This window comes from Clupea harengus, chromosome 6 (assembly GCF_900700415.2).
Source record: "Clupea harengus chromosome 6, Ch_v2.0.2, whole genome shotgun sequence".
Taxonomy (NCBI): domain Eukaryota; kingdom Metazoa; phylum Chordata; class Actinopteri; order Clupeiformes; family Clupeidae; genus Clupea; species Clupea harengus.
This window is the reverse complement of record NC_045157.1, coordinates 25,907,021-25,923,162: the sequence shown is the minus strand read 5'-3', so window position 1 is coordinate 25,923,162 and position 16,142 is coordinate 25,907,021. Positions and strand designations below refer to the sequence as shown.

General features: G+C 38.9%; 1 protein-coding gene across 1 annotated transcript; it reads left to right on the top strand.

The window, feature by feature from the left end:
- Positions 1 to 10,608: 10,608 nt before the first annotated feature.
- lysmd2 (LysM, putative peptidoglycan-binding, domain containing 2) lies at positions 10,609 to 15,637 on the top strand. The gene is made up of 3 exons (XM_012814967.3): positions 10,609 to 11,154; positions 11,781 to 12,115; positions 14,694 to 15,637. Exons 1-3 carry the CDS (start codon positions 10,909 to 10,911, stop codon positions 14,740 to 14,742), a joined length of 630 nt encoding a protein of 209 aa, XP_012670421.1. The 5' UTR covers positions 10,609 to 10,908; the 3' UTR covers positions 14,743 to 15,637.
- Positions 15,638 to 16,142: the final 505 nt, after the last annotated feature.

The following is a 16,142-nucleotide window of genomic DNA, read 5'->3' as shown; positions in this document are numbered from 1 at the left end:
CACTAGTATAACATTTCAGATTTGTATTTCATGGGCCAAACTTTACACACTCCTTTTTGTTATGGTCTACATAAAACAGACAGGAAAATGTATATAGACTAACCTGTGTAGAAAAGGAACAGGCCTTTTCTGGAATGTCCTGTTATGCTGTCTGTTTAATATCAGATATCTGTGCCTGAAAAAGTAGTTTAACAAATTACGGCTTTCCTGACTTACTTAGTGTCAGAGCAAAATACTTCCCTACACGTATCTGCGGACACTTCTGATGTTTGACTTTGTAAACACAGGTCTGTCCGGGCAGCTTCGTATGTGGTGTAGCTAATGCAACACTGCCATCTGTCTGTAAGTGGAATTAACTACAAGAGTATCACTGTACATACTGTCAACCAGCAGAGGGCGCACTGAGTCAAGCGCCACCTATCTCTGCAGTTAGTAACACTACCGGGAAGAACGGGATGACCTATGCAGTTACAATATACCCTGCTCTGTGTTATAAGACATTGTAGTGGGAATTGTAATTATGGGATTATTAAATAATATTATCTTTTATTTTATTATTTTAGTATGCTTTGTGTTATTTCTCTCTGTGTTGACTACAGGGTAATTAGGAATAAAGTCTGTGGGTGATTTTTTTTTTAGCCCAGTTTTTACGGAGCAACCATAGACACAGGCATACAGGGACAAGGTGTTTCTACAGAAGGCTCCTCTCTTTAGGTCTCTGGCCTGCATAGGCTTCTTCAGGGTCAGAGGAGCTGAGAGGGGCACAGACTCCCTCCCAGACATGGACACTTCCGGAAGAGTTTGACCTGCTGCCTCAATGAAGCCACCTGGTGCAGAGGGAATGGGCCTTGTCTAATATACTCAGGAATCAAGTCAAAGCGATGGAGGACAGATGGTCCAAACAAACTGGTAATTTCCCATTCCAGCATTGCCACAACAACCATACCTGTTGTGTTAAATGGTCAGGGATTAGAGGGACAAGGCCTCAGGAAAGTTACTGGGGGTGGTTAGGGTTAGGGCTTTTTTCAGTGTGGTGTTTTTCCACTGTCCTGGTGTAGCAAAGGAAAAGGATTTGCTTGAATTCTCAGCATAGAGATCAAAATGCATCACTGATTATGCATACCTAGGAAACAGAGTTGGTTCAACATCCTTTGTTTACTAGGTATGTATAATCAGTGAAACAGATTATACAACAGATCACAAACCGAGAAACCACTTGCACTTTACTATGAGAAACTTGATGTGTCAGTCAGAAATGGCACGAGTTGCTTCAACATACTCGTGCCATTTCTGACTGACACATCAACATTCTCATAGTAAAGTGCAAGTTCTCTGTTTGTTGGGCAAAATAATGACTGGTCACTGAAAAAGAATTGCTAGTCCTATTCAAGTCTATCCATGTGTCCATTGTATGTTACATGTTATCCTTTCATGGTCAATATTCTGCTGATTAAACTAAATAATTCCAGTCAACTGTATTCATCATGCTATTCCTAATTTCTCTTTAGAAGGAAATCTGCTGCCGCAAGAACTGTGAACAATAGTGATAGTATTAGTAGCACTATATTAATTATGAGTGGTAATATCTTAAGAGTGCAAAACAGGCCACTGTGTTTAGGTCAAGCAGTTTTCATAAAGTGTTGTTGTTACATATATAGCACTGTTTATAATCGATGGAAATGATTATATTATAATAATATATAATATTTTTGTTTTGTGACATCTATTAAAATTAGATACGTTGAATCCATTGTCTCTTAATATAACACAAAAGAACCTCCTGAATGGTGACAGAATTGATCAGGTCGTCATCTCTGTAACCTGTTTTGTTGTTAAACGTGCATTTGTTGGGGTACAAACACCTACTGTAACTCTATGATTCGTTTTTGTCAAACAAATTGATGAATGTCAGCTTTCAAGCACATTACCATATTTGGCTATTATGGCACAGAAAACAACAAACCACGAACCATCTGTCATTACATTGGCAGTTTGTACAGTGGTTCAAACCAGCTGAGCAAATTCTCAGTTTATGAGTTAATGAAACAACCAACTAGTACAAAACTATGTTTTGAACTTCATTTAATATGAATATTTGACAAATACAATTAATATGTCAGTGTTACAATGATCACCTTTGTGTCCATTTACTTTTGAAAAGCCAACATCTTTACACACAGCTGGGAAGATCCCACAAGCCCCTTGCGTGCCCCTTGCGTGCTTTCGTACCCCTTCTTGCGTGCGTCGACCAATTTTTAGGCTCGTTTCACACTGTCTGCATTGCATGTGCCTGGCAGCTGTGTTGCGGTACTGCTGCATCTCAGTTGCGTGCGTTTATTCACTTACATTACAAGGATAATGGTTGAAAGGACAAGTTTAACTTACATTACAAGGATAATGGTTAAAAGGACAAGTTTAACTTACAATACAAGGATAATGGTTAAAAGGACAAGTTTTGTTGTTGTTTTACAATCAGTGATGGCCTGTCTTTTCGTTTTGTTGTCGTATTCTACATCTTTACCCTTGGTGACACCAGGTGACACTCACCATATTCAGAGCTGGCATTTTAGCTTGAGGACAGAAGCTGAATCACCTGCTCCTAACAAGGCCCAGCTGGCCAGCAAAGCCTCACTAATGAATATCATTCCCAGTAATTGCACTGTGCTTTTGGTCTTTTGGGTAGCAGATGATGACTATTCATCGATCATAAATTCTCTTCCCCCTCTGTGTGTATGCTTCCAGTTAATTACATTTCCATACGGAATTAACATTAAATGACATGACTCAAGAATTAGTTCCCAGGACGGAATAATACAACTTGAAGGTCATGAGTTACTATCCAACTCATTCGCATACATTTACATTTAGCAGACGCTTTTATCCAAAGCGACTTACATATGTGCAACTTACAATGTATACACATTTTACAATTACACTGATGGCACACTGCACATCAGGAGCAATTAGGGGTTCAGTGCCTTGCTCAAGGACACTTCGACAGGGAATCGAACTAGCAACCTTCTGATTACTAAACGACTTCTTTACCTCCTGTACCACTGCCGCATATTTTAAGAGTGAATCTGTGTGCATTTCCATCCTCTGTGTTATGAAAATAAAAAATGGACAAGCTTCTAATCAAGAAAACAACTCTGGGTTCAAACCGGGAGGAGAGGGAGGCTGTGGTCGAATGGTCAAAAATATTATGTATGTCCTTTCCTAACCACCTTTCCTTGACCTCGATGGAAAATGTCATGAGGTCAAGGAAAGATCTTAAAGCAGCAATAAGGAGTTCTGTTCCAAAACTAGCAAGCTAACTACCTAAAAGGCATGCAAAAACCTTGCAAACACCACTAACAGCCTAGTTGACACTGATACAGGCTTGCCAACACACTCACTGGTGTATTTTTAGCAGTATAGCTGCCAATGTCATGCTGTGAAAGCTTTTCTTCCATTTTTGCAGGGTATTCCAGCCCGGTACACACAACTACATAGGGCATATCCTGGATGGCTAGTGGGGAAGACACAGATGTTTATCTGTCCTTCACATGACCATACGCTATCAAAATGAATTTGAGGAAGGTACCAAAACTAGTTGCCTATAAAACCATACCTCAAAAGTGTCAAATTGTTGTGTTACTTGAAGGAGAACTCATAAGGCAAGGCAAGGCAAGGCAATTTTATTTATATAGCACAATTCATACACCGTGGTCATTCAATGTGCTTCACATACATGCACAACAATGTGCTTCACATAAAAAATTTTTTTTAAAAAAAGCAAAAGGTCAGTGCATGATCATAAAAACAGTAAATTATAGAAAATAAAAGCATGAGAACATTAAGGCATAAAAATAGTAAAATATAGGAAATAAAAGCATAAAAAAGAATAATAACAATCACTAGTCTATTAGAGTAAGCAATAATACTTCAAAGGAACTGTTCATGGCCAGTTAGCAGAAGGCATCTGAGAAAAGTTTGGTCTTTAGTCTAGATTTAAAACTGAAAGTAGTTGGAACGTTTTTAATGTCTTCTGGAAGTTGGTTCCAGAGGTGAACCGCATAGTGGCTGAGTGCTGCTTCACCCTGTTTAGTTTGGACAGTGGGTTTTACTAATAGAAATTTATGCTGCGATCTGAGAGATCTGGGTGGTACGTACTGCTGAAACATGTCAGATAGATACTTTGGCCCTATCCCATTAAGTGACTTGAAAATAAGCAGCAGTGCTTTAAAGTCAATCCTGTAACTTACTGGGAGCCAGTGCAGGTATTTCAGTATAGGGGTTATGTGGTCAGTTCTTTTTGTTTTTGTAAGAATTCTGGCTGCTGCATTTTGTATCATTTGAAGCTGTTTAAGGTTTTTTTTGGGAAGGCCTGTGAACAGCCCATTGCAGTAATCAACCCTACTGGAGATAAAGGCATGAATTAGTTTTTCCAAGTCATCTTTTGACATAAAATCCCTAAGTTTGGCAATGTTTTTGAGATGGTAGAACGCAGATTTAGTAATTGCTTTCATGTGGCTGTTAAAATTTAGATCACTGTCTAAGAGGACGCCAAGATTTCTGACAGTATCCTTTGCTTTAAGTCCTTTTTTGTTAAGAAGGGTGGCAATCTTACATCTTTCCTCCTTTTTACCAAAAACTATTACTTCAGTTTTGTCTTTGTTTAGCTGGAGAAAGTTCTGAGACATCCAGTGGTTAATTTGCTCAATACAATCACAAAGAGATTCAAGGGGACCATAGTCATTAGGTGTCAAAGTTAAGTAAATTTGGGTGTCATCAGCATAGTTATGATAGATCAAATTATTCTTTAAGATTTGTCCAAGTGGGAGCATATAAAGGTTGAATAGAAGTGGACCCAAAATTGAGCCCTGGGGGACTCCACAGGTCAGGGACGTAGGTGTTGAGGTGCAGTTGCCAACTGCAACAAAAAAGCTCCTGTCTTGTAAGTATGATTTCAACCACTTGATAACAACACCTGAGACGCCAACCCAGTGTTCTAGTCGGTGAAGTAATATGTTGTGATCAACAGTGTCAAAGACTGCACTAAGGTCCAGCAATACTAGGACCGATGCTTTACCTGCATCTGTATTTAGGCGTATGTCATTTAAAACTTTAACAAGAGCTGTTTCAGTGCTGTGATTAGCACGAAAACCTGACTGAAAGTCATCAAGGCAGTTATTCAGTGTCAAAAATGTGGTTAGCTGATTAAAGACAATTTTTTCAATAATTTTACCTATGAATGGTATATTGGATATGGGCCTGTAGTTGTTTAATGTGGAGGCATCCAGGTTATTCTTTTTCAGTAGGGGTTTTACAACAGCTGTTTTCAGGGAGTTAGGAAATGTGCCAGTCTGTAATGATGTATTTATGATTTCAAGCAGATTTGTCGTTATGAGGTGAATGAGATTTTAAAAAGCTGGTAGGTAGAATATCCAATTCACATGTGGAAGAGTTGAGGTTTTGTACTTTTCAAGAATTTCAAAGTCAATCAAGCTAAATTCAGACATCAAGTTATGTGCTCCTCTTTTTGTCACTGGTGGTTCGAGGTTTTGAGTGATTTGCGTTTGAGATAATATGTTCAGTCTGATTTTATCAATTTTACATTTGAAAAAAGATGCAAACTCATTGCACTTATTTGTGGAGACAAGCTCGGGTCCTAATTGTGGAGGGGGATTAGTTAACTTTTCAACTGTTGAAAAAAGAACTCTAGCATTGTTCATATTCTTGCTGATGATGTTAGAGAAGAAAGACTGTCTTGCTTTGCATGTTTCAAAGTTATATTTGCGTAGCATCTCTTTGTGTATTTGATAATGGATGAGAAGTTTGGATTTACGCCATTTTCTTTCAGTCTTCCTACACTCTCTCTTTATAAGTCATAAGGACTTAGGAAAAGACAACTAAGGTGCTAAGAGAATGAGACTGCACTTACACTAGGCTATGTAATTATGCGACGGTGGGTGTTATTGACGTGGGTCATGTTCATTGTTTGTTGTTGCTGGCTATAAAACAAATACATGACAAGGGAGGGAGCAGATTGTGAACTGCCCCAAGTAGTTCTATAATAGAATCCTGTGGAATTTTTCCAAAGACATGTGAATGAGTCCTAATGATTAATTCACTGTCTCTCATGTTAGTGTCACTAAGAGACCCATATTAACAGCAGGCAGTCAGGAACTGCATGCCACTGGCACGAGGAGGGACATGTCAATAGAGTGTGCAAGCAAGCAACTGTGTTCATTTTGCATGTAGCAGATTAACATTTTTGCAAAAGTAACAGTTTGTAAAAAAAATATCCCTGTGAGAAAATGAATGCGGTTTTGAAAAATTTACAAAACAATGTCCGTGGTACTTAAATGACTGCCTCACTGACCCCGCATTCGATTTTGTTCAATAAAATACATGTGTATTTAATCTCCGTATCGACTTCAGACCCATTATATCTCTAAAATAGGCCGGTTACTATCCCTCTGCTAACAGCAAAACATGATGGACTACAGAGCTCCTCATCACCTGAGGCATGAACACTTCCACAGTGCTCCTCATCACACCGGACACCACAGTGCCATTCTCACATAACTCACTGTTTCAGTATGATATGTTTCAACTAGTGCTGTCAGTTTAACGCGTTATTAACGGCGTTAACGCAAACCCCTTTTAACGCCGTTCATTTTTTTATCGCGAGATTAACGCAAATTTAAAAAAAAAAAAATTTTTTTTTAAGATTAACATTCTTTTTGGCCTCGCAAACTGTGTAGTAGGCTAACGTTACGGTTTGAGTGAATGGTGAGGCGCAATACGGCGAAAGGATGATAAAAAGCTTCTGAATGGAAAGTTTACTTTTAAAAGTTGTGTTGTGCAAAAGAAGCGAGCTTCACTGTTGTCTGAAAATGTCAACAGGCAGCTGGCTGAAAGCAAAGAAGTAGTAGGCTTACCTTTTATTGGTAACCTAACTGTTACGATTCATTGTTTCTGAAATAAGAGGCCTGACTTCTATGTTCCCAGCAAACTTGAAAAAAAGAAAATATTAAGCCATGGTTTAACTGCACTATAGGCTGAGTCCTTGTTTATATGAAATGTGCACTTTATAATTTTATTTTGTACCGCCCTGTTTGGCAATGTTGGTTTTCAATCAAATAAAACATTTGCATAAAGCAAGCCAATCCACTTTTCCATGTTGATAAGGGCATTAAAATAAAAATAAAATGATGGAAAAAATAAATAAACGAAGGGACATTTAGAATAGATAAAAATTTGCGATTAATCGCGATTGATTTTGAGTTAACAATGACATAAATGCGATTAATCGCGATTAAATATTTTAATCGTTTGACAGCACTAGTTTCAACACAATCTCACCTGTAAAAAGTTATATATTCAATTTGATATTTCGGAAATCCGTTCTTATATAACAAATTCCTGTTTCAACCTGATATGTTTGAACAAAATCTCCTCTGTAATCAGTTATATACTCTATTTGAGTTACTACTGCATCTTTCAAATAAACTTCATTCTTTAGTGTCACCTGTAATCCATGTCCATATCGAATCTGTTATGCTAATATATGTGTTACATGCCCTATAGTTTTGATATTATTATTATTATTATTATTATTATTATTATATATTTGTCAGGGGTTAAATACTTTTATTATTATTATTACTAATACTATTAGAGTTATAGTATTCAGTATGTTTAATACTATAATACAATGCCTCAGTATGCTGAATACTATAACTAATAAACCTTCAGAATAAGAATAATTAGTTGTTATTGATTGTCTTATTGAAATAATTCACTCCTGCTACCATATAATATAACTTTTCAGCACACTCTCTCCTTCAGTAAGCATCAAACTCTTTTCTTATGAACTGTAACGTTCAGATATCAAAAATGGCCTTTTATCGATTTTAGTGAATGGGCATATCAATAAATAAATAATAGCATCTAACCTGTATCCACAATGTTCAGCAACGTTTGACTCATGGTAAGTTATACACCCAATGGATGGAACGGGAGGGGAAATCATTTATTATAAATTTAAACAATGCGAAGATACCATACAATATTCAAGTAATGCAAAAGATGTAAGGACACTGACATTATATTCTTCCCATCCGGCCGCACATATTTTGTATTATGTTGTTTAATATGTGTAGTGTAGGCTATCTATTTTCTTCACCTTCAATGTTGTTGTGAACCTGATGTCTGATTGTGCTGGTATAGCTCTGTAAACTGTTTGTATTCTTAACAACATTTTAACTCCTTCTGTAACTTGCTGACTCACGGAATATATAGGACCAGAGGCCTTTCGTGCATATCATACTTTCAGTAATAAAGCAGAACTGTTATGTGGACAAAATGAACATTGGATGGCCTGAAATGATGATAGTGTATTTTGTGTGTCTTCATTGTGTATTTCCTGCCACAAAAGTATAAATGCTGGCCTAGGATATCTATTATGTGGACAGATAGGATGTCTATCATGTGGTCACTTTTGTCTGTGAAATGAGATGTGAAGAGCTTATATCCGAGGAGATGAGTTTTACTCCATTCAATCATTAGAATCCCTATCTGTCACTTGAAGACCCATTTCATCCCACATCATCTGTTCACATAAGTCTTCATAAACAAATTAACTGAAATTATCTTTTTAATAGGCTACTTGTTTTTGCATTTTTCTAGCTAAACTTTCTGCACTAGGCTTCTTTAAGGCATATTTGTCAGGTGGAATTAAAGGAGAACATTGTTGCACTTTTCAATTACTTTTCTTTTTCTCAACAAAGCTGCTGCCTGGTTTTGAATTGGTCTCACTTGCACATAGAAGCTTCTGTCGATTGAATAAATGTGAATACAAAATTAAATATGAGCATAAGTATGGTTATCTTTATTTTTGAAATATTGTTACTGTTAATAATTTGATTGATTTAACAATAAGATAATACAGAGAGTATGATTAGGCATTCAGGATTATATTGTGGGATTATCCCAGGGATTATGTGTGACTCACTTTACCAATACTCATTTTGTCCTGCAGTATTAGATGAGTGGCTAACATGAAACCTCTTCAAAATAGCTCATTGTGTGTTAATACAATAATGAGTTATTATCTCAGTTCATTTCACATCTGTTTGGTGATACAGAACATGTATTATGAGTGGCTAATGTGAAATTATATCTCGATTCTACTAAAACAATTCTACCCTTTTCATATAGAGTACAATGAGTTTGAATGTTTCCACAACATTGAAGCATGCAAGAAAAAATTCAGATTCAGAGGACAACAAAGAGGTGTTCTTTTGACACTGAAATGTCAAGCGTTTGCTGTGATCATATGACAAAAAGGGAGATGTGTCACTCCAGTCTAAGAAAATGGCAGTCTTTTTGTTCCTCTGATGGACAGCTTCTCACATAAATACATTTTGTCCATGGAAAATATTAACTTTAACCCTGGCTTTTTGAAAATGTTACGAAATATAGAACTGGAAAAAGGAAGCATGTTTCTTTACTGACATATTTAGATTTTTCTATCTTGAGAAAAACATAAAAACATTTTTTTTTAAAAAGAACTCCACTTATCAATGATAAAAACAATACTATTGTTATAGCCTGTGTTATGGTAATTTAGATTCATATCTTCCATACTATTATGTGGAAAACTTGAATGTTAATATTTAAATATAATTACAACAACTATCAACAAACTTTGAGGTAAGTCTCACATTCATTTTGAGCTGAGCTGAACTGTGAGGTATATTCAGATATATCTTGAATAAACAGAGGATAATCTCTGGTGTGGTACAGGCTGTGGTCTGTGGGACATAGGACACAAAAAATAAGTAATTTTACGAATCAGCAGGCCAACAAATACATGACAAAGGAGGGAGCAGTTTGTGAACTGCCCCAAGTAGTAGTTCTATAGCAGGATCCTGGGGAATTTTTCCAAGACATGTGAATGAGTCCTTATGATTAATGCACTGTCTCATGTTAGTGTCACTAAGAGACCAATATCAACAACAGGTAGTACTGGAGAGGGCACTCATAATTATCACACTGGAGGTAAAATGTTTTCTTGCATTCATTGTTTTGCCCAACTCCTCTGCCTTTGAAATCTTAAGTCTGGGCCTAGTCATCTTGTGTGCCTACCATTGGTTTGTGACATTCCACAATGACATTCCACAATGGGCCAGTAAAGCTATTGCCAAGATATGTTGGGGGGGGGGGAATCAAGATTTCCAATGAATTGTCGCGGAGTTAATGATATACAGGTTATTTTTTTAAAGGAATAGCGATCGGCAGACTAATCCTATAGGTTCACAGCACAGGAAAATCTAATATCAAATTCATTTCTCTACTTGCAAAGATGTTACCTTGGACTAAATAACCTTGTGGGAAGCCTGAAGTCGGTAGTTTTTGTCTAAGCTAAGGCTTAGGCCTATATGAATTATAATGTCAAATCCAAACTGTCAAATCCATATTTTGATAGGCCTATTCGCCTATTAGGTTATATTTCAATAAAATAAACTAGCCTACACAATCAAAGGGAAGAAAATAGCTTAATGAATGAAAGAATAAATAACAATTTTGGTCTATATTTTTCTCTTTATAAAATGTTACACAATCTTTCACATGATCAGCTTGACCGTGGAACTTTTAGCAGCCTCCTGATTGACTGCTATGTGTAGACTATCATGTTACGGTGCCCTGGCGGCACACGTACCGTTGCCTGTTGGCTGTGCAGTTCCAACTTCTGCAGTTTTGACAGACTTGCCTTTTTCAAGGACACGACAAGGCTATTTTGTAGACTAGGAACTCAACATGGACCTTTCCAGAATTTAAAGAAAGGCCCCGGTGGTTCACAGAAGGTGTGCTATCAGCTGGTGTATCTTTGCAGCGTCTCTATTTATCAGAAAGAAGATGGCGGAGTTCTCCCCAGTCCTGCCTCTGCGGGATGGAGGCGGACGATTCGGGCAACCCATCTTCCCTAGGTCTCGGTCTGGGTCAGAATCAGAGAGTGAATTGTCACAGAGCTTGGCTCGCACCAAGACCCGGTCCTATGGTAGCACGGCCAGTGTTACGGCTTCTTTGGGAGAGAAATACATTGAGCATCGTGTAACGGATAGCGATACATTGCAAGGGATAGCTCTCAAATATGGTGTTTCGGTAAATATGACAACATCTACTACTTGAATTGTTTGCTACATTGTTGTTTGTTTTGCATCAGATGTAAGAAACATTGTGCACCGTTAATGTCGGAATAAATCTCAGCCTAGTAGAGGCTGTACCTAATCAAACATTGCCTCAGACACCAGTTTTTGAAAGTAGCCTAGCCTAGCAAACACAGAGTGTTTAAGGTTTCGTTATGCTAATTGCTTAGCAGTAGAGTAGGAGTTCCTTTATGGCGACTACGTAATATACAGTTTAATTCCCACGTCTTATTTCATAAACACTGCGTTGTTCTTACTGAATGAAACGTCCAGTCGATAGAGTAGGCTAGCTCGTGACACAGCGATACTATGAAAATTAGGAATAGTGGGGTACCTCATTCATGGCATGACATCATAACAATGCACCTGCGAGTACTGCTTATGAGTAGCGCTACATGTCCTGCCACACTATAAGGGCTCATGTAACCATCGCGGTTAATTAATTGTAACTAAACATTTAGTCAATTTTTGTTAATAATCATTCATATGAGGAACCTCATGTGTGCTATTCAGCAGTATTGTGGAAGATAGTCAAATGAGAGGTTATCGTAATAATCTCTTCAATTCTCTGCTTGACCACAGATGGAGCAAATCAAGAGAGCCAACAAGCTCTTCGGCAATGACTGCATCTTCCTGCGGAACAGCCTCAATATTCCAGTGATTTCGCCGAAGCCTTCCCTTTTCAACGGACTGTCTCTGGAGTCCCCAGACAGTGAATCCACCACTCCCCAGGAGCAGCCCTGTGCGGCCCCTGATACTGACGGCCTTTCACCCACTCCCTCCCCTAGTCCCCCGGAGCCCAATGTCAAACCCCCTCAGCCCGAGGAACTCTCAGCCAAGGACTTCTTGCATAGACTGGACTTGCAAATTAAACTATCCAAACAGGCAGCAAGAAAGTTGAAAGAGGAGGATGAAAGGTAAGGTGCACGAGGTGAAGGAAATGCTGCCAAAAGGTTCAATGTTTTGGAAATGGTTACATCATGGGTTACATCATGGGTTACATGGGTTTGGAAAGTTTTCAGTGTTTCTATTGCATTCATGATCATAATAAATAAGAGATGGACCTCAGGAAAGTCATAAACATTGCATTAAGTATTGGAAAGTGAACATTCATTATCTTAATTGTGTTCATTTGTTCTAGTACAGAAGATACAAAAATAAATAAAATGAAATAAAATTTGACCGCATAGACCGCAGGTAGAAAAAGTCGTCTTTTTCACGTCAGAGGGCTGACACATGGTGAGAAGGTTCTTCCTCTGCTGCCGGGGGAAGACGCGCTGCTGGCGTCCACTTTGAGTGGAGTGATCTGAGGGAATGTCTTGCATTTCCTGGCATCTCTACAGACACTTTGGATTAGAGCTGTTGGCCCTGCTGCCTGGGTGCTGAGTCAGTTAGACAGACTGGTAGCCAAAGTCTTGCGTCTGCTGAAAAGAGAAACAGTGTGGATGCCATTCTTGGGCTCCAGGGCAAGCTGTCATAATGAGCCCATGGTGCTTTGCAGTCTCCACACAGAGAGGTTCCCTGATTCTGCCTCAGAGGTGACACAGGAACGTATTGTTTTCATGTTGGGAAAACCATTCCAGCTATGCCTGCTCATTTTACACAAGCTCTCAATGGATGCCTTGTTGTAACCAAGTTGTTTAAATAACCAGAGCCTAATTCAGTTATTAATTTTCATATGTCTTGACTGTGGTAGCAAACGGTGTCTCAGTTGTGATCTCCATTGACACCAAGTCTGGATTTGTCCCCTTAAAGGTGTTTGTTGCACTTGTCCTTAGCTGGCCTGCCACCCTGCACTGTGGAGTAGCCAAGTATGAGTCATGTGCTCCCTTCCTCTCATCAGGGCAAAAGCACTTGACTCAAAATGCCCGATTTTATTTATAAACCTTTAACATATTTTCATGATTTCATGGATATGGTCAAATTGATGCAAATTAAATATTGTTTTAGAATAGTCCCATACTAAGGGGGAACTAACACAATTTAACATTATTAAAATTAAGGTTTTCATCATCCGCATGCAAACTTCTCATTTAGTCACTATAACATTTGGGACACTTGAGGTGTTTCCCCTGAATTGTGCTAATGTCATCTAAGGAGTAGGTGTGTGTCAAAATAGACATCAAGTAGGCCTCTTGCCATGATTGGGATGTTAGATAGTAGCCTACATGAGCTTGGCCAATGAATTGGGAAATTGTATTTATTGCTCTTGACAAAATAAAGTACATTTCTTTTACTTAGAAATATCTAATACACGTCATATTTGATGAGAGCTGAGTTTAGGAGGAAATGTGAAGGATTGTAAAACACGCTTCTCATGGCTTCATGATTGTTGAAAGGCAGAGAGTGGCGCTCGGGTAACTGATACAGGTACTGTTGTTCAGCATCAGATGAACTATTGTGAATAAATTATAAGGTCAGCAAGGGGAACACTTGCTGTGGAAGCAGCCTGAGGGAGACGACAGGGAGAAGTCTGGCTCAGGCTGTCTGACGCAGAATCGTCTGAGTTGTGTCCATAGAATACGCAGGGTGTACTGCCAACTGTAACGGGAGGGTAGAATTGATCCAGTAAGGCTTAATTGGTTGTGGAAAATCAAATAGCTCAGTAGATGAATGTAACATCCCTGACCTTGTCTATGAAGGGTTATGTATTGTACAATGGCTTTACAAGGGCTTTTGGAATATTCAAATCACCTTCAGAATTATAAATTAGGATGTAACATGTTGGTCAAATCACCTTCAGAATTACAAATTAGGATGTAACATGTTGGTCAAATCACCTTCAGAATTATGAATTGTAATTCATAACATGTTGGTCGAGGAGAGCAACCTTTTGAACATTTACTGTTGGTTCCACAAGATTGTTTGTGAATCTCTTAACAAGACGCGTGTGTACACAAGGTTGTGTTTGCTGTCTGGCTCACTGCTCATCTCTGTTTGTTCAATTTAAGTACAGGGGGCAGCTTGGTTTTAAGACTCATGACACAGAGAGCCAGGGACAATCCTTCCTGTTTGTATGCGGAGTCGTGTACAAGAGACGAGTCGCCCCTGGCTGTCTGGGACGGTGGGTCTGAGCAAACATCAGGCGCAGGCTGGAGGTCCCTCTGCAGGTGGCATGGGTCTGTCTCAATACCTGACCTCCATCAGGCCACCAGAGCAGGCGGAGGAGTGTTGTACATAGTCTGTATCCTGGGCTGCTTTGAATGAAGGCCAATTATGCTTAATCCTTTTAACGGTGAATCCGGTTGTGTAGACTGGATCTCACTGACCTGGTTTGACCTTGGCATTTTTTTTTATGAGTGAGCTTTTTAGATTTTTTTATGTTTTTTTTAATGTCTTTTGGTCAGTGCTTTAGAATTATAATAGGTCTGAAACACAGATAGTTGAACTATGTGGGCGGTAATATCAAAGGTAGAATGACAGGGCATATATAAATGTTTTTATGTTCATTATAATTAACTTTTAACATTTGAATGAACTTTTTTCTCCTTGAAGGGACGATGACAACACACCATATCCAACGTCATCCTACCAGGAAATCTGAGGCAGTGGACTGTTCACCTGGAGCAGTGACGACTCTTTTCCATCTTGCCCTTGTGTTTGCTTTTCTGTCCTTGTTCTTTTTACGTGCTGCTTTTACCAAACCTTGAAATGGGACATTATGTCCAGGCTCTTGCACTGAGGTCCTCCATTGCCTTTCACTCTTTGTTGTTATTACGAGTCTTGTTGATGTATCATTTTATTATTATTAATACCTGGTTTTGATGCCGTGTTTCCAAATTGCATATCAGAAGGTTTACCAGAATGCCACCAGGGGGCAGTACAGACAAACCGCACTGATGAACAGAGGAAGAGCTCACACTGCGAGACGTAGCCTACAGCTCTTTTAGGATGTAAGAGAGCAGCATTTGGATTCACCGGATTCAGGTCTCTGTACGAGTTGCCCGCCCATCCATCCATCCATCCATCCATCCATCAATCCATCCATCCATCCATTCATTTGTTTAGAGAGTGTTTTGGGCACCAGGTAGCCACAGACACTACATGTTTTTAAAGCTGCTCAAGGCATGACCTCTGACTTCCCCAAAGCAAAAGGAGGGACTCTGCACTAGTAGACAATTGCAGTTGCAACAAATAGGATAATCAATGCTCTCTCTGAGGGAGCCGTTGCAATATCTCATCCAAGAAAGCTTCAGTCTTCACCGTGTCATGTTTCAGCTCAATGACTGAACATTTACCGCAAGCTGTCAGTGTGTGACGGCTTATCAATATTCAAACTTCTTTGCCTATACCAAGTGTTTTTGTGAGTAGGAAGGGAAACTTTTGGTTCTTGAGTGTGAATGTATTATTTTTGTGTGTGCGTGCATGGAGTATGAGGCAGTTTTATTGTGCTATTTTTGTCTTGATTTTGAGGAATAATAAAATGCATCTCTAATTCAGTTTCCTGAATGTTGTTTGTTCCTGATCATTACAGTAATCAGCATCAACCTTTGTCCAATGCAGAGCCCAGCCCCTTTGACTTATCACCACCTGCCATACAAACACCATCCTTTTGGATGGAGCCACAAATGGTTGGGATTTAAAGATGTTTCCTGGCGTCTCTGGAGTTATCTTAATTCTGCTAAAACTTTGCAATTCCCAAACTTGTAAGGGTAATTCTCACAGTCCCGTTCTATGCATGAATGAAGCCTGCAACTGATCAGTCACCAGAACACTGTAACCAAAGTGATTGTGTCCTTTGATCACTGTGTAATCACCAGCTCACCATATACTGATTTGACAAGATGACTAACGCTTCAGGCCAGTAGCAAAATCAATGGCAGCTAATCACTGATTGATTTTGCAGTAGTCATAATCTCACATCGGCTGCACTCAGTGGCATACACGTCAAAGCATTGAGTCACCTAATTGTATTTCAATGCCATGAAACAAGTCCCTCATAGT